Source organism: Lepidochelys kempii, chromosome 19 (assembly GCF_965140285.1).
Source record: "Lepidochelys kempii isolate rLepKem1 chromosome 19, rLepKem1.hap1, whole genome shotgun sequence".
Taxonomy (NCBI): domain Eukaryota; kingdom Metazoa; phylum Chordata; order Testudines; family Cheloniidae; genus Lepidochelys; species Lepidochelys kempii.
In genome coordinates this window covers 11175477-11199030 of record NC_136398.1, presented here as the reverse complement: position 1 = coordinate 11199030, position 23554 = coordinate 11175477, and the positions used below count along the sequence as shown (strand labels likewise).

The 23554-nt window shown below is 45.7% G+C and overlaps 1 protein-coding gene across 2 annotated transcripts; it reads right to left on the bottom strand.

Moving 5' to 3' along the window:
* Nucleotides 1-3233: 3233 nt before the first annotated feature.
* On the bottom strand, nucleotides 3234-22778 carry FAM76A (family with sequence similarity 76 member A). Of its 2 annotated transcripts, XM_073317442.2 has the most exons (10): nucleotides 22610-22778; nucleotides 22070-22134; nucleotides 20439-20493; nucleotides 19515-19667; nucleotides 18295-18452; nucleotides 17261-17347; nucleotides 16448-16579; nucleotides 8655-8790; nucleotides 7433-7534; nucleotides 3234-4779 (listed from the first exon to the last, which is right to left on the bottom strand). In XM_073317442.2, the coding sequence occupies exons 1-10, from the start codon at nucleotides 22688-22690 to the stop codon at nucleotides 4693-4695; spliced, it is 1056 nt and encodes a 351-aa protein (XP_073173543.1). In that variant the 5' UTR covers nucleotides 22691-22778; the 3' UTR covers nucleotides 3234-4692. The 2 variants fall into 2 exon arrangements, with proteins under 2 accessions (XP_073173543.1, XP_073173544.1); XM_073317443.1 differs by lacking the exon at nucleotides 16448-16579 and having other exon boundaries at nucleotides 22610-22777.
* Nucleotides 22779-23554: the final 776 nt, after the last annotated feature.

Sequence of the window (23554 nt, the reverse complement as noted above, 5' to 3'; positions counted from 1 at the left end):
TACAGACGGATTCCGCTCTTTCTTTCTTTCCTTATTTGTTTCTGGAGAGGGTAACTCTGGTTGTGGGTTTTTAATTTTGTTTTTAAGGGAGGAGGGGACAATTGTTTGCAAATGATTGTAATTTTCTACCAAAAAAAAATTAGAGAACCTTTTCAGAAAGCTTTGAAATAAAACCAACTGATGCTATAAGGTGCAATTACGAACCCTAAATTTGTTTGACTGGTGATTACATAGTTTTGGAGAAGGAAGTATGGGCTAGTAACCAGGAGCTATTAAATTCTTATTCGATCTGTGGGTGGAAATTTCAGAAGCACCAAAGACTTTGGAGGATAAGCCCCATGAAATTCTCACTCTGTGGGATAGTCGACACCAAAATCACTATAGGGGAGCAGCGTCCCAGATGCTGGTGCAGCGCTGATAGTGCGGATGCTCTGTGCCGGGGTGGCCCACATGTGGCTCTTCAGAGGTTAATCTGCGGCTCCTTGTAGAGGCACCGACTCCAGGACTGGAGCTACAGGTGCCAACTTTCCAATGTGCCAGGGGGGGGCGCTCACTGCTCAACCCCTGGCTCTGCCCCAGGTCCTGCCTCCGCTCCACCCCTTCTCGCCCCCTCCCCTGAGCCTGCCGTGCCCTCGGCTCTCCCCGCCCCCCAGCCTCCTGCACGCCAGGAAACAGCTGATTGGGAGGGAGAGGGAGGCGCTGATCGGCATGACTGCTGGTGGGTGGAAGGCGTTGGGAGCGGGGAGTGAAACTGATGCGGGGCTGCTGACGTATTACTGTGGCTCTTTGGCCATGTACATTGGTAAATTCTGGCTCCTTCTCAGGTTGAGGTTGGCCACCCCTGCTCTGTGCCAACTGGAGAGAGCTCTCATGTCAGTATACTAAATCCACCTCTGCGAGTAGCGGTAGCTATGTTGGCGGCAGAAGCTCTCCCACCAACATAGTGCTGTACACACCGGTGCCTAGGTATGTGTGACTTACGTCGCTCAGAGGGGTGGCTTTTTCACACCCCTGATCAACATAAGTGCTAGTGTGTACAAGCCCTCTATCTTTATAGGCTGAAAGGCAGGATGGCGATTTTGAAAGGGAGTGCTTGTCTAGGAATCAGAGCAATGGATCAGAACTCAGGAGTCCTGCATTTTATTTCCAACTCTGCCACTGACTTTCCATGTAGCTTTGAGCAAATGAATTCACCAACCCATTTTCCTAGCTCCTGTAAAGTGGGGATAACTTGGGTGCAGGCAGGGATAAAATAACATTTACACAGAACTCAGAAAGCACCATATAAATGGTAAGTGTTATTGCTGTATTGTGGTTTTCTTTTGCTTGTGTCATCCTTAATAGGGAACCACCCAACAATTAGTCCCTGGACATAAATTACCTTCTCTCTCCAGATTTAAAGGGCCCTTCAGCCAGCTTAGAGCACTGAAGCTCCAGCAAAACCAGATACAACAATTTTGAAATTTTTCAGTTGAAAAACATACTGTACGTTTAAAAAAGAAACCAACCCCTTCAGGACTGCTATAAACATATAAGAGGAGAAAACTGAGCATGTGTCCAGTTTCTCCCCCTCCCCCACCAGCAAGTCACACTGTTTGAAAAGGGCTTTGAGACCTGACAGCTGCCATAAAGAAAACACACACATTTTCCTTTCACTAAGGTAGGTGGACCATGGCCAAGTGCTTTAGGATGTAATCAATGTTGCCTACTCTGGGGTTCAAAAGCTGTGATGGCAACTGCTTCTGAACAATAACATGAGACCAAGCTGTGGTGCTTTGGGCCAAGCTACCTCCAATTTATTTTTAAATATATTTCAGTTCATATGGTCAATATCTCTTTTTTCATCACACTCTTTTGCACTTACCCCCTAAAAGCCAGGGCTGGTCAGTTTTCATTAAAACTGTTTTGACAGAAAAATGGATTTTAGCTACAATGAAACATTGCAGTTACAATGCCTGCTTTCTGAAGAGAGAGAGAGGAAAAAAAAGGATTTTTCTTTGAAAAACAAAACACAAACCCGAAATCATGGAAATGTTGTGGGGATGGCTCAATGCAAGCAGTACTTTGATTGCCTCATGTCCCTGTTCTCCACAGGCTGGGCTCTGTGGCCAGACTACACCTCCCATGTGCACCTCCTTCCCCCTCTAAGAGCCCATCATGGATGTCCAGTCTATAGAGAAGAATACACACAGGGGACGCCCACACAGCTCCTCCCACGGTGCACTGTGACAGCATTTCCAAATTGAAAATGTTCAGTTGTCAGATTAAATTTTGTGGAATTGGAATTTCTCCTGACCAAAAACGTGTTTTTTCGACCAGCCCTACTAACAGATGATCTAGGAGGAGAGGCACAAATGGTCATTAAGCATCTGTTATTGTACCTTGAAAAAATCTACCCTTTAGTCTTTTTTCCTATCAAGTGCTGTTCCCTGTTTAGTTTTGGTTCATGAAGCAATTCTGGTTGGAGAAGCAAAATGAATGAGGATCTTCTTGACTGGCACATCTGGGATAAATTTGAAGTGTGTGGATGTAACTGGTTAAGTGACACTGATTCTTGACTGTGAGAATTTAAAAGATAGAAGCCAAAATACAAGAAAGCCGAATTAAAGAAAATTCTGTTCAATTCTCCACACCCCCCACACACCCATGAGTAGCACCACTACACCATTGTGCTTCAGGTGCACAGCCAGGATCAGCAGACAAATCATTCCCAGGTGAGAGCTAAGGATGCCTTTTAGGGATTCAGCCCAAAAAAGGCAAACATAAAATATCACACAGATCAAGAGGATTTTGTTTAAAACACTTTTAACGTTTGTCAGAGTTTTGTACAAATCAAAGCATCCCTTTAAAATCTCCATTATTACAAACATACAAAGAAACAACGTTATTACTACAAACCATCAGCTACTCAGTTGCATGATCAATGTGTCACAATTAAAAAAACAACAACATTGTATATACAAGGCCCTTCTCCCTCTATTATTATTTCTGTGTCCTGAGGGAAGCTAAGAAGCAAAGCCCCCATTTTTAAAAAAAATCCTATTGATACATTTCAGACTTTTTCTAAAAATATGTGAAGTATAAAATTAGGTGGGTTGTTTTTTTTTTTTTCCGGCTGTCACACTCTGGCAGAGTGCAAAGATTTCTTAGCATCCTAAAGTCTTTTTAAAAACAAAAACCACACGACAGTATCTGATGCTTCAGTGTGCTCTTCCACGCTCAAAGCTAACATCTGAAAAGTGCCATTGAATAAATTCATCTTAAAAAAAAATTGCAACTCTCTACTTAAAAGATTAATAAAAACCCAGCTGGAGCAGCTAGCCCTGTCTCAAAGGGTCAGTGTCTCATCTCTTTCCATTTGGTGCCTGTCTACATTAAGGTTGTTTCCTTCCCCTACTCCCCCCCGAGGTAGGGTCTCTAACCCCTGAGCTCTCTCTTCACCTTGTGTGAATAGGGCTGGCCAGTGGGATTCCATGGAGTAACCTGGCCTGGAACATGCTGACTTGAGAGCCCATCTGTGCATTTCCCCCTAATGGCAGAGTGCTTTTTTCCCCCTCTAAGAGATGCCCTGAGGGCAGGGCTCAGACAGCTGCAGAGCTCAGCTCTCCTCTAATGAGGGTGGGTTGGAAGTACACATTCCAGCTGATCTTACTGGAACTGTTTATGGCCTCTTTGCCTCTGAAGTCAGATTGTTTCAGAAAAGCAGAGAACCTTCTCAGCTCTTTTATCCTGCTGGCTTTTGTTGGGAATGGAGGTTGGGGGCTTCTCTGCCCAGCACCCAAGAAGCACTTCCTACTTTGTGTCACTATTGACCTGACTGAACTCACTTCTTGTAACATCTGACGTTAGTGAAGTGGGGTGGAGAGGAGAAGATATAGAAGGATCAACTTGATCCGGGACTTGGGAGGGGAGAGCGCGTCTAATACAGCCTTAAGCTCTCCTTCTGCCTTTACTGCAGAAGGCCGTGCCAGAGAAGTTAGATTAGCCCAAGCCACTAACCAGAGCCCCACAGGGCCACCATATGGTTATTATGCACAATTATTCTGCAAGACTCTCAAACCAAAAGTTATCAAAACAGGCAGTTAGGTGTGCCAAGCCAATATTTTAAAAACCCAAGAGAAATCTATAGCCTGGATTCTGGAACAGGTTTTGAAAGGTAGCGTAACCGCTCCAGGCAGATCGGCGTGCTGCCTCCTGCTCCCTTTGGGGAAGACGATTTAAGAGCTTCCCTTGAAAGAAGGAACAAAACACTTGAAAATAAAGCTCTCACCGTGCCCCCAAAGCTCTTGGTAAGCCTGAAAACCAGCCAACAACGGATTGTGCCTCAGCTCAGCAGATTTTAAACTGCAGAGACGGGTCTCCAGTATCACAGGATCCCTGGTTTCTAATGTAGGAAGTGGCAGTGGTAATACCTGTTTTCCAAACAGGGTCTCTTCTGGAGACCATTCGTTCCAGGGCACGGGGACAGCAAGATGTGTGGGGGCACCGCTCCCTGTGGATCACTATACTATATAACAGTATTCAACAGATATTGAAACCAGACACACTCAACCATGCTGTTGAAAGGCAACACACACCAGGCGTTCCATCGAGTCCATAGCGACAGGATAGTAACAAGACTGAGGTTGGATTCCAGCCGAACAGACAGGCCTCCTGGGTTAATGCTGGGGAAGCTCCCAGTTTGTTTTTGTTTTAAGGGGAGGTTATTGCTCCTGACTTCTCAGGCTTTTTGCCCTTGGATAGGGCAGCTGCTTGCTTCAGGAGTTCTCTGTTCTTGGCCTGGAAACACAGTGAAAATGGGTATTTTAATAGCGTGGATCATTGTTACTCAAGAACTACCTGGACAGGCACAGCTGGCTTCCTGCGTACAGACCAAAAGGGATGTAGAAGTTGCTGTCCTGGATCACACCAGCAAGGCCAGTATTCCATTTCCACCAGCTGGCAACACCTGACGCTGCAGAGACAGGCAAATGCCAATGTACCTGACCAACCTAAATGGGAGAAGGGGGGAATTCCTTCCCAAGTGCTGCAGGCAATCAACTTCCATCACGAAGCACAACAGATTAAGTGATTTTTCATTAGACAAGAGAGGAGGGCCCTTTCAATTCCACTGGGAGTTGCCTGAGAAACTTCCCTTCCCTTTCCTTCCCCCATCCCCTTTCATTTTTTATTTGTGAGAAATGCTGAATTAACGGCTCTGGAGACCAAAGTCCACAGAACAAGGTGCAGGATGGGTAGTGGCAGTGCAAGCTCTCCCCCCCTCCCCCCCCACACTGAATCCCCAAATCCTCTTCAACTCTGACCAACTCTAGGGGTGAGTGGCTCTATCAATATTCCTGGCTTGTTTCACTCCCAGCCTCTTTACTGAGGCTGCCAATGTCACCAGGAAGCATTACTGCACTGGTGATTTCTGTGACATGAATCCAGGTCTCAGTGAACAAGAGATGAGACAGATGATTTCTTATCAATCACCAAACAGCCAGCGGGTAACAACTTTCAGTCACTACTAACTTAGACTGGCTTCAAACCAGGCAACTAGAAGTGAAAGGCTCCACTGTATTACTACGAAGCCTCTGAATCACCTCTCTCCAAACTCTCTGGCCTTCTGCTTATCTTGTTGGTACAGCACAAGCTAATGATAGGGGTGTGCATGCAAAGCCAGACATGGCTCTTCTGGTTCAGTTTGCAAACTGCATTGAGTGGGCATGCAGGGTGCTAGAATGACCCTCGCCTACAGCTGAGAACTTGTATGAGCCAAGTCTCCAGCTGCCCTGGGCAGATGGCTTACAAACAAGAGAATGGATGCTACACGCATGCAGTGCTAGAGCAGAAAGGAATTTCTTCTGCCTCCTTCAAGCTTTTAAGAACAGAGGCACCCACACAAACCTGAGCTTCCCCAGAAAAAACAGGACATTTAAGATTTTTTTTTTTAAGTGAATCTTATGAACGTTTCCAGGTACCTGCTATCACTGCTACCATTTGAACTTTTATTTTGGAATCATTGGAGAAAAAGAGTTTCCAAAACCTCTGCCAGTGTTAGCTGAAGTTTTACACTCAGACACTGGAAAGACCAAGTTCTGGGCTGTCTCATTTAGAGCTAAGTATAAAACACACACACCTCTCCACCCAGGAATGGCAGGTATGCGAGGGCCAGCCAGTTCAGTTATTTGATACTTCTTTTATTTTAAAATGGAGCAAGTTTGGTGCTATTGGAAGTTGTTGGATTGACAGCTTTCCCCACATTGTGCCCGACAGATGTGCTTCTGCCCTGATCTGGAGGGACTGTCTCAAGAGATAAAAGGAAGCTCAGTCCCCCTTGGCTTCTCTGCTGAAACTGCCAACAAAGGCAACCAGTCGTGGCAACATGTAACGTGAACATTTGCCTACTAGGAACTGGAATGAGAATGTCAACTCATTCTACACAAGTCACCTAAGAGCCTGCACGGGGAACAATTTTGGGTCACTTGGGAAGATTCAAGCAGACAACGTAAGAGATTATGGGCTCTGACTTCCATTACCAGCCCACAAGCCATCCAGCCTCCGAATTTTTCAGTTCTAAAAGAAGGTGTCTCAATCCCATCCATAACATGACTGCTCGAAGCCTGGGATAACTTAAGAAACAACTTAAGACAACTTTAGAAATTGCATAGTGGACAGGAACTCACAAGCACTGATAGATTTCTGACATCAACTGTAATCTACAAAAACCTGTCCTACCCTAATAATTAACTTGGGCATGTGGTGATGAGGAAAGAACATTTTCTGCTGTGTCTTATCCACACCTTTGTTTTTTGTTTTTTTCCCCTCATAGTTAGAGCTTTAGCTGATTGTAAATGCCAGACAGAGTAATTAAGGAGATGAACTTTGCACCCATATACGATTTCTTTCTTTTAACTAATTCCCTTTTGACCTACTGCAGACCAGAATCTACCTCTGCCGATATACACCGTTTTCATGGCCCGACCAAAAAAAAAGGACATTTCCTACAAGCTCACAGACTTCTTTACAATTATATCTATTTAGTCTAACAAAAAGCACTACCCTTTGTTTGTTTGGCTTTGTTCTCCTTGGCTACTGAGCTAATAAATCAAATCAGGAGCTCGGTGGTGCAATGGGTGGATAAATAGGCCTTACAGTCTTGACACCTGGGTTCAAGCTTGACTTTGATAAAGTTCCCATCCAGTTTGCAGAGGATACAATAAAACTGAGCCCAGGAAGAGAATAGCAAGGGGGGGCTAGAAGGATTCAGGTGCACTGGCAGAGCAGTGTGGGGGCCAAATCCTATTCGAACAGGCAGTACTTCAGGTCAGGACTGAAAGGCATTAGCAGAGCTGTGTGGGTGGAAGCCTGAGAAGCGTTCTGATCTAGGCAGTGTTCTCAGTCACTCCTGCGAAGATCACAACCCAGCACATTAGAATAGAAATGCCATCACCTGTAACTGCTCCATGACTTCCTTGTGTGTCTTCTCCATTTGGTTCATTTTTGCCCTCATCTGGGATTCCTGGTACTGCAGGTCAGCCTTTAGCTCTGTGATCTAAGGAGAAACAAGCAAGCAGCTTTTGGATGAGTGAGGAGAAAAGGGATGTGTCCAGATTCCTTCACCCCGAACAGATGTCCTGCCCTAGAAAATGTCTCTGTAGAAGTCACCTTGGAGAAAGGAACACATTCAGAGAGGCACCATGTGGGTTAACACTGCGATCCTGTAGGCCAAGGAGGGTTCAGAACATTTACTGCCCAACTGCAGGCCAGAGGACATGCACCAAGAGCTGAGGCTAATACCAAAGGTGGGACCCAGACAGAGCCCCAGCATGGGTGCATCTTTAGTAACCCCAGTGAATTCTGTGACTCTGGGCAATTAATCTGCGGCCTGATTTTCAGAGGGGCTGAGCTCTGATAGCTCTTATTCATTTCTGCCCTGCTGAGCACCAATAGGCCACTAACCATTCCGTGCCTCAGTTTCTCTCTCTGTCAAATGGAGATAATGATACTTACCCACCTGATAACGAGGTTTGTGGAAGTGGATTAATTAACATTTGTAGCGTGCTAAGTAAGGTGTGACTATTATTAGGAATACTTTGAGTAAGAAAGAGGATTCTCACACCATGCTGTGAAAGCAGCCAGAGCTGAGGTGCGTCAGCAGAGCTGCCTGGGACTCAGAAGTGCCAAAGCAGGGGGTGCCACAGGTTGGGACTGAGACTTGTCTGAGCGTTGCCTGCTCTACCTATGCACACAGAGCAGCTATGGGCTTTCTTGGACTCAACCCCACATGCAACCTACCTGCCTACTGCCATTTCTTGCACTCCAGCAGTCATCAAGAACTGGCAGCACATAAGGCTGGGCATACTGGGAGTACAAGGCAAAGGAAAAAGGGGTAATCTTCATTGTGTGGCAGTGGATGGTCAGAATTTGTTCCTCTCTGCAATCCTGGCCCACCCACCTCCAAACAGCCAGAAAGCCACCTTCCTTCCTGCCACAGTGCCTGGCTCTTTAACCCTGGAAATTAACCAGCTTGCAGACAACACCCACCTGAGAGTTAGCTGGTTTCCACAAGGCTAACAGACAGACACTGTACAAATGTGCAAGGTAAAGACCTTTAAGTAAGTGGCTCATAATTCACTCTGCAGTTTTTGTGTGGAAGCGGTCCAGGGCTGTACCTTCTTCTCTTTCTCCAAGATCATCTGATCCTTCTGGTGCAGCATCTTTTTCAGAGTGGCCACTTCTTCCTTCAGCTGGGCTATAATAACGAAGTGGTCCGTGCCAGGGGAGTCCAGGGCAAGGTCTGGAGAAAAGCTGCAAGAGAGAGAAGAGATAGAATCTCATCACACACTCTTCTACTCACCAGTACATGGAAGCCCTTTCACAGATGACATCGCAGATAGCGACAACTGAATAACCTCATCCATTCAAAGGCTACATAAGTTACCTATAACCTTGTAACCAGACACCATGGGAATTCAGAGATAGTCACATAGCAGGATCGCTGATGTCCTGATATGCAATACAATTTGTATCTTGACAAGTTTAATATTAAGCGTTCAGCAAGAAAGGATGGGAGACTGTTAGGGATGTTTTCAACCATTAGTGTTTGAGACTTTACTTGCATGGAAACTATCCATTTTCAAACCAAGAGGTATGGAAAAGCAATCAATGAGTTAATGAAACTTTATGCAATCACCTAGGAACCCTCTTTAGGTCACAGGGAGTCCATGGCAGTGGGGGGGAAAACCTTTCACTAAATGCAAATCAGGGCCCTGATAAACAATGGAACAGGAAAAAGTAACAAATGAACCCCCTAACTTAAACAAACAATAGAAAGAGCACACGGAGGTTACAGCCAAAGTTATCTCAGGGGAAAACAGGAAGAGATGCATTGGGCTTTTTGTATTTTAATTCCAGCCATGGCACAATGATTTGGAGAAAAGCTTCATTACCACATCAAAGACTATTCAGGAAGAGAAAAAGAGTGAAAGGAAGATATACACTTCCTCAGACACACCCTCAGACACTATGAATCTAGCTGGCTGGCTGACAGCTTGTTTGGGCAAGACGCACACAGTCCCTGTCTCTGGTAAAGCATATTGTGTGTATTGCAAGAATGCCCAGGATCCCCAGTCATGGACCCCCGTTGTGCTAGGCACTGTACAAACACAGAACAAAGAGATGGTCCCTTCCACAAGTTATCTACCTAGACACCACCTTCTGTACTGTTTAGTCTGTCTTTACAATATGTCTAACAGTTACCCCTTGGTGCTAAGGAATAGTTTGCCAATATTACATGCTATTGCTGCTGTATAAATTATTTGAAAATTAATAATAAATAATGCAAGTATCTCACCTGGACTATATATTTGGAAAAAGAAAAGGAGTACTTGTGGCACCTTAGCGACTAACCAATTTATTTGAGCATAAGCTTTCGTGAGCTACAGCTTATGCTCAAATAAATTGGTTAGTCTCTAAGGTGCCACAAGTACTCCTTTTCTTTTTGCGAATACAGACTAACACGGCTGCTACTCTGAAACCTGTCATATATTTGGACTGTGCATTCGGCCCTAGTATTGGTAGAGTCTAAGGCAAATGCAGTGTGGCCTAGTGCACTGACAGCCAACGATCACCAGATTATTAATGTAACTGTTACTGACTCAGTCTGTGGCCTGAGACAAGTTAAGTCACCCGTGCCTCAGTTTACACATCTGTAAAATGGGAGTAAGAATATCTGCTGCCTACCTCCCAAGGGAGTTTCTTCAGTACTTTGAAAAGACAGAATCTAATTGGACATAGTTTGAATGACAGGGTCTCTGGGATGTGATGGAGAAAGGCTTTTCCTCCCTTACGTGGTGTGTGTGGGGTAGAAGTGTCCCTGTTGGGAATCCAAAGGGAGAAATTCAATGAATGGAGTTGTGCAGGTCATAAAAGTAACAGGACATGCTGGGATGGGAAAGAAATCCTGGCCAGGGAGGAAACGGAAGCTTAATACTGCAGATCTGTGGGGGTTTATCTGCATTAGAGTGTCTTATTGTCACAGAACACGTTAACTAACATGATGTTGAATGCTTGGTATTGACAAGAAGATGTATTTAACTGCATGTCAGCTGGCTGGGGTTAACACCCATAATGTTCTACATGGCCAGTCTTTGTCTATACGGAGCATTTAACGAGAGCCTGCATCCCAGAACGTTGTAATGTGCTACTTCTCTGCAATATGACACACAGGTACCAGATTTGAGTGAGGGAAGCAAAGCAGCCTCCAGCACCTTTATACATATGCACAATGCAGTAATGTCACTCTTAGCATCTCCACTCTCTCAACAAGAGCTTCAGGCTTCCACACACCACACAGACATACTGAGGGAGAGAGGGAGCAGAGGAGAGCTAAAACTAAGATACTCTCTGTGGGGGGAAAGCAAAGTTTCTTCACTGAATTGCCTGTTTACAAGTAAGCCCTTCCCTATCCTACTCCATTCCTTGGCCAAACGAGGGGCACACAGAATCATAGTAAAGCAGGGCTGGAAGGGACCTTGAGAGGTCATCAAGAGCAGCCCTCTGTTCTGAGGCAGGACCAAGGAAACATGAACCATCCCTGAAAGGTCCAGCCTGGTCTTTAAAACTTCCAACGATGGGGATTCCACAACCTCCTTTAGAAGTCTATTCCAGTGCTCAACTATCCTTATAATTACAAAGTTTTCCCTAATATCTCACCTAAATCTCTGTTCCTTTCTGTGGATTAAGCCCATTACTTCTTGTCCTGCCTTCAGTGGACCTGGAGAACTATTGTTGTAACAGCCCTTAACATATTTGGAGACTGTTATCTGGTCCCCCCTCAGTCTGCTTTTCTCAAGACTAAACATGCCCCATTTTTTTTAACCTTTCCTCACGGTCAGGTTTTCTAATCCTCCTATTATTTTTGTTGCTCTCCTCTGGACTCTCTCCAGTTTGTCCACATCTTTCCTAAACTGTGGGACCTAGAAATGGACACAGTCCCCCAGCTGAGGTCTCACCAGTGCTGAGTAGAGTGGGACAATTACCTCCCATGTCTTACATACAACACTCTTGTTAATATACCCCAGAATGATATTAGCACTTTTTACAGCCACATCACACTGTTGACTCGTATTCATTTTGTGATACACTATAATTGCCGAATCCTTTTCAGCAATGCTACCACTGAGCCAGTCATTCCCCATTTTGTAATTGAGGAAAAAAAAGATTAAATGCACTAAGTAGTACTTTACATTTGTCTTTACGGAATTTCATCTTGTTGATTTCAGACCAATTCTCCAACTTGTCAAGGTCATTTTGAATTCTAATCCTGTCCTCCAAAGCGCTTACAACCTCTCCCAGCTTGGTGTCATCTGCAAATTTTATAAGTAGAATATCCACTCCATTATCCAAGTCATTAATGAAAATATTGACTAGTACCAGACCCTTGCAGGACCCCATAAAATACATCCTCCCAGTTTGATAGCAAACCACCGATACCTACTCTTGAGTACAGCTTTTCAAGCAACTGTGTAACCACCTTACAGTAACTACATCTAGACCACATTTCCCTAGTTTGTGTGTGATAATGTCACGTGGGACTGTCAAAAGCCTCACTAAAATCAAGATATATTACATCTACTACTTCCCTCCATCCACTAGGCCAGTAACTCTGTCAAAGAAGGAAATGTGGTTGATATGGCATGATTTGTTCTTGACAAATCCATGCTGGCTGCTCCTTATCGACCTGTTATCCTCTAGGTGCTTGCAAATTGATTGTTTAATAATTTGTTGCAGTATCTTTTCAGATATTGAAGTTAGGCTGACCAGTCTCTAATTCCCTGGTCTTTGTTCCCCTTTGTAAAGATAGGTTCTATGTTTGCCCTTCTCCAGTCCGCTGGGACCTCACCTGTCCTCCAAGAGTTCTTGAAGATAATCACTAATGGTTCCAAGTTTGCTTCATGAATCCTCCGCTGTATCCCAAGGTAATAAACATTGCCAGGAGATTCAGACTTCCCATGGCCACCCACTCATGAAATTCTGCACTCCCTGGTTTGCTCCTGGCCAAGAAAACTTATTAAGGCAGAAGAGGAGACTGGAAGAAAGACCCATCTGCTCCCCTCAGCAGAGAACTAAAGGGAGAGATTTTGAGACGGTTTTAAAGAGAGGTTCTCATCCTATTGCATCATTAACAAATATTGGCAAGTCACAAGTAAAGACAGACGGCCTTAACGGAAAAAGAGCCTCAACTCACCCTTGAGTTTGGTGCCTAGAAACAGACAGTGGGGGGTAATTATGCAGGTGCAAACTGCGTGTATATTTCAGAGTGGCCAGGCATCTGCCTATCTCATCTGTGTGCATAATCAGGTACTCAGGTTTCAGAGTAACAGCAGTGTTAGTCTGTATTCGCAAAAAGAAAATGAGTACTTGTGGCACCTTAGAGACTAACCAATTTATTTGAGCATAAGCTTTTGTGAGCTACAGCTCACTTCATCGGATGCATACAGTTGGTACTCAGAGATCCAACTGCTGTAACATGTCTCTGCAATTACTTCAAGGTGGAAAAAAAAACGAGAGGGTACTTTTTTAAAGTCATGTCAATAGGAGAAGGGTTTCTTTTCCCTGTCTTGAGTGAATCTCAAACCCTAACTTCAAGTTAGGAATGGAAGCTACAAAGTTAGCTACAAAATTAGAAATAAAACTGAAAAACAAACAATAAATCACTTTTTTTTGGTAAAAAAGAGCCTCTTCAGAAGTCCAACCAAAATATACCCTTGACATATACAAACTGTGGTACAATGATCCCTGCACACTTTAGGGAGGGCCCAATTCAGGGGTGACACTCTTTCCTACAACCAATGCCTTTCTCAGGGATGATGTCTCAGTTGTTTGGAGACATTGCTACTAAAGTCAGACTGGTTGTCAAGGGACGTTGTCAAGGTCAATGTTCAAATTACACTAAAAATAACTTAGAAATTTCTTCCCAACTATGAAAAATCTGCCTAAACAAATATTTTCTAAACGGAAGTAGTAGCTTGGCCTAAGGTTGATTTAACTACATCAAAGAAGAAGCAGTTCACCCCAAACCACCCTCTCCATGCCTGCAAACTGAGTACTTTAAGTATAAGCACAGAAATTTTGTGCATGTGGGAATATTTTTATTTAATGGAATTTACTGCTCAGTATTCCCTCAGGACAATATGGGTGAACAAATTTGCGTCTTAGGGCTCACCTACAAGGATCAGATAGAGGTTTTTATGATCTTTCTGTGCTAAAGAGATGGCCCAGGGGTATAGTGAGTCAGCTTTTCATGTCTTGGAACTGGACTCCTTCAGTGGTCACAAGTGAAGGGAGTGCGGGTGTTTTAATCTAATCCACTGTGAACATTTGTCTATATCGTAAGACCACATTGAGACAAATATGGCAATTTCATGCAATATCCTTGAAAAACCTTATTGAATTAAGTTTAAATAACTTGGGAGTCCATTGTATTAAATGCAAAGATTATGTATTATCGTGGACTGGGACTGCATGTAACCTCTCTTGGGGAAAGAGATTATGTGAACCATGTGAACAATGTACTTGACAAGAATTTTTGGGACAAAGTGGTTCGCCAGGGGAATCTCTAGTGGGAGATGAATGCAAATTCCCTACCACCACAATGCAAAACCCCAGCCTTTTAAAGCTATGCCCCAGGAGAGGACTACTGTCTGCTGATCACCTTTTCCCAGAGTCTCAAGATCAAAGGCCCAAGGAAAGAACAGACGAAACTATTCACGAGTGTGCTAGTTCTGAGCTAAGGCTGTTATCAACTTGTAACCATGGGGAAAACTCCTACCAGAGACTCTGCTGGAATTGGGGAGTGATCTATGGTAAGCTTATTAGCATGCATGTAGGTTCTTTTATTGTTCTTAATGTGTTTTCTCTGTAATGTTTTCACCTTCGAGCAAAATGCAGATGCCGACCTGGTTAGACAGCCTGGCTTGCTGGGGATATCACAGTGAAGGCAGGGAACTGTGCAGCCTGGCAAAACCCAGTCAGGAAGGAGAAAGACATGGGTCTCTGCCCAAGAGAGGTGACAGCTGTGGAGTTGGGAGCCTAGAGTCAGTGCTCTTAAGGAATCATGGAGGGAGAATACAGGTGCAATTGACCTGAACCGTGACACACATTTGGTAGCCTCTATTCAGGAAGAAGCTATGGGCTGGGTGCAGTGGGCCAGGATTGAGGTGCTCTGGCACACCTGTTTGAGGTGGCTCAGGATTGGACTAGCAACAGGTGCTCAAGTCAAGGTGGGAAACACACCATTAGAGCTGTTTGGGACCCACGAGTGGAAGAGCAGTGAACTGAGTGAGTCCAACGTCAGAGTTGTGGGACTCGGTAAGGTAGAATTTGTTGCAGGACACTGTTGAGTTGCCCTGACAGAGCTGGGTGGTGATGGTACCTAACTTCAGCCTATGCTATGCCCAGCTCTTGCCAGTGCAGTCAGCCTCTCCGCTCCCTGTGCAGTAGAATTCACCCTCCAAATTAACCATAAAAACTCCAGAATGAGACTTTTTAAAATAAATAATTCAAATGTCAGTCAACAATCCCCAATACACGTGTGACAGAACATGATAATCATCAACTCAGAGATACTAAGCATGAACCTATGAAGCCCAGAGGAGTACCCATCTGCATCCACCAGGATGGAAAGCCAACAAAGGTGAAGAGTAGAGATAAGCTGGACCACGAAGGGGTTGCTACCAAGTCACTGAGCCCAAGAACACACCAATTTTGCCTAGGCTGCATTGGCAATTTGCCTAGAGCCCAAGGCTAGCACCTACTCTGCATAAAGATGCAGCTGCCCTCAGCTGTAACACAGAGGGGTCGCCCATGTAGAAGCAGTCTTTGTGGGCCACACCTCTAAGTTAAAGATAGGGGCAGCTGCATCATAGAATTTAACTACTGTTTTGAACATCTACAAGGAAATACAGCCCCAGGATTAAACTTCACTAGCCACTAAGGGTGACTGTTGCCCCACAGCAACAGAGTCACATAGATTTAAAATGGCTGCAACTTATGTCTTGGACAACACACAGCCCACCGTTGGAACTTAGGAGCAGCAGCTATAATTATGTATAACTTATTAATGGGATTTCCCTAAGACTAGAGAAGTTTGTGGAGAGGATCACAGCCTACCAGGGCTTTCAAGTGAGAACAAGATATGGTACAAGAGTAAACTGAAATGAAGTAATCTGATTTATTTATCATTTGCTAAGTTTTTTTTTGAATGGATGACTTGGAATTCGTATTAGGGCACGGAGCCTTTTTGCTTCCAGATAACGTGTGAGCAAGGTTGGTTACCGGATAATGGCTACTCGGTAGTTTATGTGAAATGAATTAAAGGAGCTCGCTCCCGTTCCTAGCAAGCAGATATTTAAGAAGTTCTACCGTCACAAGTGGCACTGACCTACAACACGGCTGGCAGCCTCAGCAGAGGTGCCACAGATGGAATAGCGCACCCTAAAAGTCAAAGTTGAGGTGCACTGGTAGAGGGCAACTTGCAGCACTACTGCTTGTGCTGTACCTGCTCTGGCCAGGGGGAGGTGGTGTTCAGTCTCCTGCCAATCAGCATTAAATTCCGTTTAAAGAATGGTGCAACCGCTACACCTTAAAGAATTCTTTAAACTCAGTTTCATGCTTTGGCATTTCTTACTTCAATAGCCAAAGACAATGGGCTAACAGGTGTCCTTAGGACAGAGGTGATTTGGAGTTAAATGATGAACAATTGAGATGGACGGTGAGCACTTTACCAGTGACTTCAACAGACTTAATAAGACTCTCTGGCACTAATGAGCCTACGCTGTGCTCTATATTCCCAATTCAATGCAGTTTGGAAGAAGAGCCATCGATGGGGACACTTTCCATATGTGAGACAATTTCCAGGGCAGGAGGGCAACCGGGGGTGGGAAAAAACGATAGGTGATCTCACTTCAGGACGTCAGTGCCTTGAGAAACAGGATAATGATGGGCACCGGGACTCTGTTGGGAAGCAGCCCACTGCACCAACACGGACGGGGCACTCTGGGTAGGGGGGCAAAGCATCTCGGGAGAGGAAGGAACGCTGAGAATCAGAGAGGAAAGGGAGGAATGAAAATATGCATGTACAAGAGTGTAAAAAAAAAAAATATCCATCTCACTCTCTCCTTATATAGCTAGTGAGGTCCGTTCTGCTGCATGCAAGCTCTGATGTCAATGGGAACTGCATGCATATAGCAGTGGCAGAATCAGGTCCACTGTGTTCAGAGGAAGCTGTTTATCACTTTTCCTCCCACAGGAGAGGGGGGAGATAAGACTTCTCTCTATATTCTCTCATCTAATGATTGTCTCCCTGCATTCTATTCTTTATTCTGACTGCAGCCTAGCTTTCAGTCTAACAGATAACGTTCTAGCCCAAACTGCAGACCAGAGCCCATCACGCAGCCAGTGGCCACCCTTCCCCTGTCATTGCAGGGTGAGGATAAAGCTGATCCAGGCTGCAGGTTGTAACTGCTGGTGAACTCAACCAACAAGCAGTTTCTAGTAGGTACAAACATTGGGCATCTTTTGATTTTCAAGTGTACATTTAGGTGCTAGGTAGGCTTGGCCTGTGGGGTCCCAGAAAGCTGCTAATGCAGCCCTTGCAGTACCAATGTTTGAGAGCCCCATTCTGTCATATAAGCATCCTGCTAATTGCACTGAATTCTCTCTTACACAAACTTAAATGAGACCACCCACTGGCATCTTTCCCAACCAACTGGCTCACCTGTCACCATTGGCTGATATGGCCTCAAACTTGGGTTTCTTCTTTGGAATTTCGTTCTGAATAGAGGAGGTGGATAAGGTTTTCTGGCTATGAAGGAAAAACAATGAAGATACATGTCAGAACCTAAAAGGCCTGTGAATCAGAGACTGTCCGGAAACAAGAAAGAGGCACAGATAAATACCACCTCCCACTAAAGCACACTCACAACAAGCTTAGAGAGAAGAGAGCTCCAAGCATAGTGATGGCCAAATAAAAGATAATTCCTTAAAGAGAAACTAGAGTTTATTTTATACAATGTGCCAATCAAACTTCTGGGCACATGAACATTCTATGTCCAAAACCATATATTTAAAGATAAATCTAAGTTGACCCAGTGTCAACAAGAACTGTAATACACTCCACAATGCACAGAAAAGGATCAGCTCATCCTAAATCCCCACTGAGAATACCTGAGCAGCAGCCCCCAGATGTTCAAACTAGGGATCATCACCAAGAGTCTCCTAGGTGATCTCAGCTGCAGTGTTTGATCTGAGTCAGTCAATTTTGAATGCTGGGGAAACATGTCTAGTGGTCGAGTCAGGAGTCCTAGCTCTGCCAACTGACTTGCTGTGTTATCTGGGACAAGTCATTTCACTTTTTTATATCCCAGTTTCAGCCACCTGGAAGAGCAAGGCTACTGAATGAATTAATGCACTTCTGTCATTAATTTGACAAATGCAGCTTTAATTATTTGAGAAAACAGCGTGTCAGTAAGCATTCTGTAAAACAGATCTCACTGAGTAGTGTTGTGACACTATTAGGAGTTTAGGTTAGAACTACTGGATTTGCATATTCATTAAGTCAGAATTACCCAGGCTTTACGCAAAAAGATGCATAACGATGTTAAAAGTCACCCCAGTTACGCAGTAGTGAGGTCCAAGGCACTTCTCCCACTTTTGCTGGAAGTGGGTCTGATGAGTTTGGAGCAGGCAGCCCTCCTGCAGGAGGGAAGTGCTCCGACGGAGCATTATTCGCAGCATTTACACGCAGGTTACCTGTTGTAATGGCTGCCACTGCTGAGCCTGCTGAACTGCTCCTTCTCTTGCAGGCTCGTCCGTGAAGAGCTGCTTAGATGTTTGCGTTGCTCTTTGGTCTTCTGTAGGACCCGTTTGTAGGACAACGTACACAGCCAGCACAGCAGCTTCCCATCCACCTGAAAGGCCAGTTGGGAGTCAGAGGGTTTTCTCTCGCTTCCTCCCCACATCCCAAGCACAGAGTAGACAAGTAGCCTGATGGCGACTTCAGATCAGCCATGCTCAGGATTTACAGACACAAGGTATGCCGTCACAAACAACACACATGCAGTGACTCAAGGGGTCCCTGATGTGGTTAGAAAAGGTGTTGACTGCATTCAACACTGCCAGTGCGATGCAGCCAGCAAGTCACAGTGATAAAAACTTGGCACAGCTACCATCCGTTCTGAGCTGACACTTCTCGGATTGTTTATATCACATGTTCCCCATGACATTTTAGAGCAAGAAATCACATCCTGTGCAATTCGGATTTTTATAAACACAAAGGTCAACACCTGGACTCGAAGGCACGTGCTTTAGGAACCCGAACACTAATACTCTGTTTCAGTGGTTTTCAACCTTTTTTCATTTGTGGACCCCTAAACGTTTTTGAATGGAGGTGCGGATCCCTTTGGAAATCTTAGGCATAGTCTGCGGACCCCGACAGGTTAAGAACCACTGTCCTATCGTAACAACAACCTCAACAACCTTGAGGATTAGACATAGACTGGCCGACATCAACAGGTCCATGGACCAAAGATTGAAAACTACTGTTCTAAGGGGCTCTGTCCAGATGGTGGGAACTACTTATACAGCGTCCAAAACTGTAGGCCTGGGGCCCATGTTAAAAGACTTATGCATATGCTTACCTTTGGGACAATTCACAGTACGTGAAGTTCCCTTTATCTCTACCACCCATTTTGGAGTGGGGTCCCCTCTCACTTGTGTGTGCACCTACACTAAGTCCAGTTCAGAAAAAGACCTGACCAAGGAACTATGGTGCTGAAAATATAAAGCAATCCAATGAACTTAGTGTTTTAACATCTCTCATTGCAAATGTAAATTCTTGAGCTGGCCAGAAAATACTTTATAGCCGACACGTTACTGTTGCGGAAATCCTGTGACTCGGTGCAGAAGATGAATAGGCTATTACTGTGGTTAGTTCTTTCACCTTTCCAGCCCCATTTTACATAGAAACTCACCTTCTTTCTATCATCCTTCCTGTCGAATGCACACTGTTGCTTGCACTGTTCACAGGAGAGAGGTGGCCCATACTTCTTCTCTGAGTTCGTACACCGCTGGCACTTGTTGCCAATAAATGCTGCTATTATGTTGCAGTACTGGCATGGTTTGGGCTTTAAGAAGGACAGATACAGTACGGGTTAGCAATGCTTTGTAAATACGTGGCACATGTGCGTTTTTCTATCACTCAAACAGTCCCATCTTCATAGGGACTCAAGAATTGTGCATGTATCTAGATCAGTGGTCTCCAAAGTGGGGGGTGCGCGGCAGGAGGAGCGCTCCTGGACCTTTGATTCTTTGGCGGCACGCCGGCGGCAGCTCAGCTCTCCCTGCTCCGTCTTCGGCAGCACGCCGGTGGCAGCTCTTATTTTTTTGCATCCCTAGAGCTGGCCCTGGGGGTGCACGATCCAAAAAGTTTGGAGACCACCGAGCTAGATAAACCAGGGATCAGGCATCCAAACTACTAATTGCAGTATATGTGATTGGCCAGGATACCTGAACTTATACCGACTTCTGCATAAGGTGCCATGGGATCTTTAATGACAAGTGGTCAGGACCTAAGCTTCAAACCTCATCCTAAAGGGAAGAAATGTTTATTCCAACTTCCTGGTCAAATTTCAATTTAGGTTATCACATTCTGATTTCCCTAAATCCCCCATTTAGTTTCAACTGGATATGGGATCGGTCACTTGCTGTCCTAAACTCATGTGAAGTATTGCCATTCACCACAAAAAAGCGTCTTATGTTTCACCCAAAAGGGCACTGCATTTCAGTAGTGTGTGAGGTAACCCCTATACAGACAGGCTGTTACACGTTTTCGGATGAAAGACAATGGAAATAGCATTATAATTATGAGGGTGGACGGGACAGTCCCCAGCACTTACCGTTCCATAGAGTTTCACATTCTGAGCACATTTCTTGCATATTGTGTTGGTTTTGCTATTAAAACAAAACATTAAGAAAAAGCAAGAATAAAGTATAACTGTGTCAGCAATATCTGGGTACAGATTAAGCCCTCTGTGCTTGAGCGCTAAATTTCCCCTAACCATACAACTCTCCTGGCAGGATTTTTGTATTCATGTTCACTAGTGGCTTTTATATAAAATGTATTTGCTACCCCTGCCTGGTGATGATAATCTACCACAGTGAGGTATTATTGAAAGACGGCATTTTCATAAGGCAGCCCCTTTAATTTAATTAAGACCTCAGCCTTTAATTTACGCACATATTTGCTCAATTGGGATTATGGTCACCAACAAAATGAGTTAGTTGGTCACCAGCTAATCTGCAGCAGACATTTAACCAGCATCAAACTACATGACTCGGCACGAGTGATAATCTCAGTACCGGAGAGGGCAAGCACTAAAATAGCAGGGTTGATGCAGATTAGGACTGAGGTTCATTGACCCCAATCCGCAGGATGGAAAACAGGGAACTACCTTGCACACTGCCTGCATGAAATATGCTCAGTGGCTGCTGGGATCATTGGTCCCTCTTCTTCATATATTCACAAAAATGAAATTAAAACCAGCAGAAAACCATGTTTACTACTGCAAATGCAGAAGGACAAGACAGGTATTTACGCTACAGCATAGAGAATAAGAATTATTTTTGCATGCCAAAACACAGAAGGGGAACAGCTTCCAGGAGCACTCAGGCACTTCACTGAAAGATACAGCTGAGCACCGCCCAGGAAGAAATGCCACACATCATGCTGCAAAATCAAGAGCACAGAATGCGTCTGCCTGACAGAGATTGGGACTATGATTAGAGCCTCATCAAGGGGCACAACACTGGCCCCCCTACAAGCACTCAGACGACATATGACAGAGTGCTGGATCATTGAAGGCGCAACACAAGGGGCATGATGAGGGTTTCAAGGAATGGGCTGCTGTAACCAAATGGCATATGGGTTACGGACACAAAGAATCACCAGTGGAAGGAGAGGAGGACAGGAGTTTAGTATCAGGAACATTTTGCAACAGAAAACAGGAGCGAAGAAAAAGGATGGCTCAGGGCTTTGGTAACAGGATATGAAGCCTTTCACCTTTAGGTTGCCAGTTCATAAACAGCATAGCCCACTAGTTACCCAAAGCTATTACCAACAGATGGTTGCTCATTGGCTTATGTGAAATTAGTTTGGTAGCTCTCAGTCTTGTTCCCACATTACAAACCCTGCCCCAACTGGCATTAACATACCAGGTTCGCTTTTCTCAGCAGAACTCCCAAAGCCACCAAACTGTCTCCTTTGTCTTTACGGGGGACACCTAAAGATCAGGGTTAAGATACTTTAGTGGGCCAGTGTGTGTGAAGCTTGTACTGGTACTGCTTCTGCTGTACATAGTCTATGGAAAATTTCAGCTTCCAGGGCTGTCAATAAATGCTAAATTCACACATAGAAAAAGGAACCATGAGAGAATCAAGAGGCTGAAGTGGGACTATTTTGGATGTGTATTAAAGAAGCAGATGCCAACTACTTTTTATTGTCCAGTGTTTAAGCTTAGCAGAAATTTACCTTTCCTGTTGGAACTCGGTCCTGCAGTACGTGCACTTGACAATGGGATGCGCGATTCGACACTCCTACAGCAAAAAGAAGAGTTAGTGCTTCTACCACACACGTTCCCCAAAGACTCAAAAGTCCCCCCCAAACACAACAACAGAACACCCTGGACAAAGCAGAAGTATTCTTCATGGCAATCACTCCTTCCAGAGCCCCCATTTCCCCCCCTACTCCTCCCAGGGGGCACCATCCCTTCCAGGGCCACATCCCCTCCTTCACTCCTCCCATCCCTTCTCAGGGCTCCCCCAATCCCTTATCCCCTCCCCCCAGGGCCTCCCATCCTTTCCCCCACTCCTCTCAGGGCCTCATCCCCTCCCCGTGACTCCATCCCCTCCCCCATTCCTTCCCCCTGCCCCCATCCCTTCCCAGGGCTCCCCTCCTCATGCCCCCATCCCTTCCCAGGACTCCCCCAATCCCCTCCCCCATCCCTTCCCAGGACTCCCCCAATCCCCCCTCCCCTCCCATGGACCCCCCAAGTCCCCCATCCCCCCGGACCTTGCACAGCTGCTGCCCCTGGCTCAGCGCCTCGAAGGAGAAGCGCTGGTGGCACTTGGTACAAGCGTAAAGCGCCGCCATCCCGCCGCCCCCACTGACAGGCGCAGCCTAACCTGGGACGGGCGGTCGGGCAGCCGCGAGGCGGGGCTGCCACACCCGTCACCACCATTGGCTCTCGCTAACGTCGCTCCTCGGGCACGGCGCTCAGCCCGAAGCCGTCTCACGCGCCCATTGGTTTTCCGGAGTGCCACTCCTGTGTGAGAGGGCGGGGCACGTCGAGGTCCTTCGGGTTGGGGAGAGCGGGAGCGTTTACGTCACCGGGGAGTTCTCCCATCCGGGGTGTGGACGGCGCGGTGACGTCACCCCAGGCGCGTCCCGGGGGCTCCCTCCAGCATCCGGACGCTCACGAGAGGGGAGGAGGCGTCGCAGAGGCGGAAATGTCCCAGAAGCCCCCGCGCGCGCCGGAAGGAAGTGGGGGAGATCAGTTAGAATCCTAGAATCTCAGGGTTGGAAGGGACCCCAGGAGGTCATCTAGTCCAACCCCCTACTCGAAGCAGGACCAATTCCCAGTTAAATCATCCCAGCCAGGGCTTTGTCAAGCCTGACCTTAAAAACCTCTAAGGAAGGAGATTCTACCACCTCCCTAGGTAACGCATTCCAGTGTTTCACCACCCTCCTAGTGAAAAAGTTTTTCCTAATATCCAACCTAAACCTCCCCCACTGCAACTTGAGACCATTACTCCTCGTTAGAATCAAGGAAGGGTGCCGGGCTGGGTCTGCAGGCTTCCGGAGGGGGAGGGGCCAGACGTGGGGAGAGGGTAGATGTAAGGGGAGGAGGAGGCCAGATGTGGGGGGAGGAGGAGAAGGGAGCAGATGGGAGAAGGAGGGGCCAGATGTGGGGGAGGCCAGATGGGGGGAGGAGGCCAGATGGGGGGAGGAGGAGGA

Excerpts from the sequence above, each read along its gene's own strand:
- FAM76A (XM_073317442.2), bottom strand. The coding sequence starts at position 22,690 with ATGGCGGCGCTTTACGCTTGTACCAAGTGCCACCAGCGCTTCTCCTTC. Across the intron at positions 18,453-19,514 it reads GGAAGGATGATAGAAAGAAG|GTGGATGGGAAGCTGCTGTG; the intron begins GTGAGTTTCTAT and ends CTGGCCTTTCAG. Across the intron at positions 8,791-16,447 it reads CAAGGCACTGACGTCCTGAA|CTTTTCTCCAGACCTTGCCC; the intron begins GTGAGATCACCT and ends TCTCTCTTGCAG.